This window comes from Fulmarus glacialis, unplaced genomic scaffold (genome assembly GCF_000690835.1).
Source record: "Fulmarus glacialis isolate BGI_N327 unplaced genomic scaffold, ASM69083v1 scaffold15696, whole genome shotgun sequence".
NCBI lineage: Eukaryota > Metazoa > Chordata > Aves > Procellariiformes > Procellariidae > Fulmarus > Fulmarus glacialis.
The window spans coordinates 1,736-2,570 of NW_009217605.1; the positions used below are offsets into that span (position 1 = coordinate 1,736).

At 60.1% G+C, this 835-nt stretch overlaps 1 gene segment (V, D, J or C); it reads right to left on the reverse strand.

Moving 5' to 3' along the window:
• Positions 1 to 246: 246 nt before the first annotated feature.
• LOC104078200 lies at positions 247 to 543 on the reverse strand (the record flags this gene model as incomplete). The annotated part of the segment is given in 1 exon segment: positions 247 to 543. A coding segment is annotated over 1 exon segment (297 nt), but the record flags the coding sequence as incomplete, so codon positions are not given.
• Positions 544 to 835: the final 292 nt, after the last annotated feature.

Sequence of the window (835 nt, forward strand, 5' to 3'; positions counted from 1 at the left end):
GACCAGGAAACCTGGAGAGGGAGGGGAGAGAGGGGAGAAGACGGGGGTCAGCCAGTGCCCCAGGAGCACAGCCTCCCTGGGCAGCGGGACAGGAATGAGGCCCCTGTACCCAAAGGTCGTGATGCCACAGAGGGACCCAGAGCCCCCCACACAGAGCCCAACGCTAGAGTGTGAGGCTCCTGCAAGGAGAACTGGCAGCAGCAAGAGGAGGGAGAATGCCAGAGTCGGTGCCTCCATCACGCTGACCAGCATTGCTGCCGACATAGCTACCACAGTAATAGACAGCCTCGTCCTCAGCTTGGACCCCACTGATGGTTAATGTGCCCGTGGAGCCAGACTGGGATCCGGAGAATCACAAAGGGATGCCCGAGGGTCTCTTTGTGCTATCGTAGATCACAGTGACAGGGGCACTGCCAGGTGGCTTCCAGCCGGCATAAGCATAGCTGCTGCTGCTGCTGCCCCCAGAGAAGGTGATCCTGACAGTTTCTCCCGGGTTCACTGACACCGAGGGCGGCTAAGTCAGCGCTGCCTGGACCAGGGAACCTGGAGAGGGAGAGGAGAGAGGGGAGAAGAAGGGGGTCAGCCAGTTGCCCAGGAGCACAGCCCTCCCCGGGCAGCAGGACAGGGAATGCCACCATCCGAGGAGAATGGACCCAGCCACAGTCACAGGCAAATTTGGGGAGCTGAGCCCAGCACAACAAGTCCCAGCGCAGAGGCAGCTCTGGCAGCAGCAGGAGGACATGGTTGTCAATTAGTAAGTGGCAGTGCAGTGGCAGACAAGGCCATACTGCGAATTTTGTACGGACAGGGACAATGGTCCCCAGCCATAAAGTCC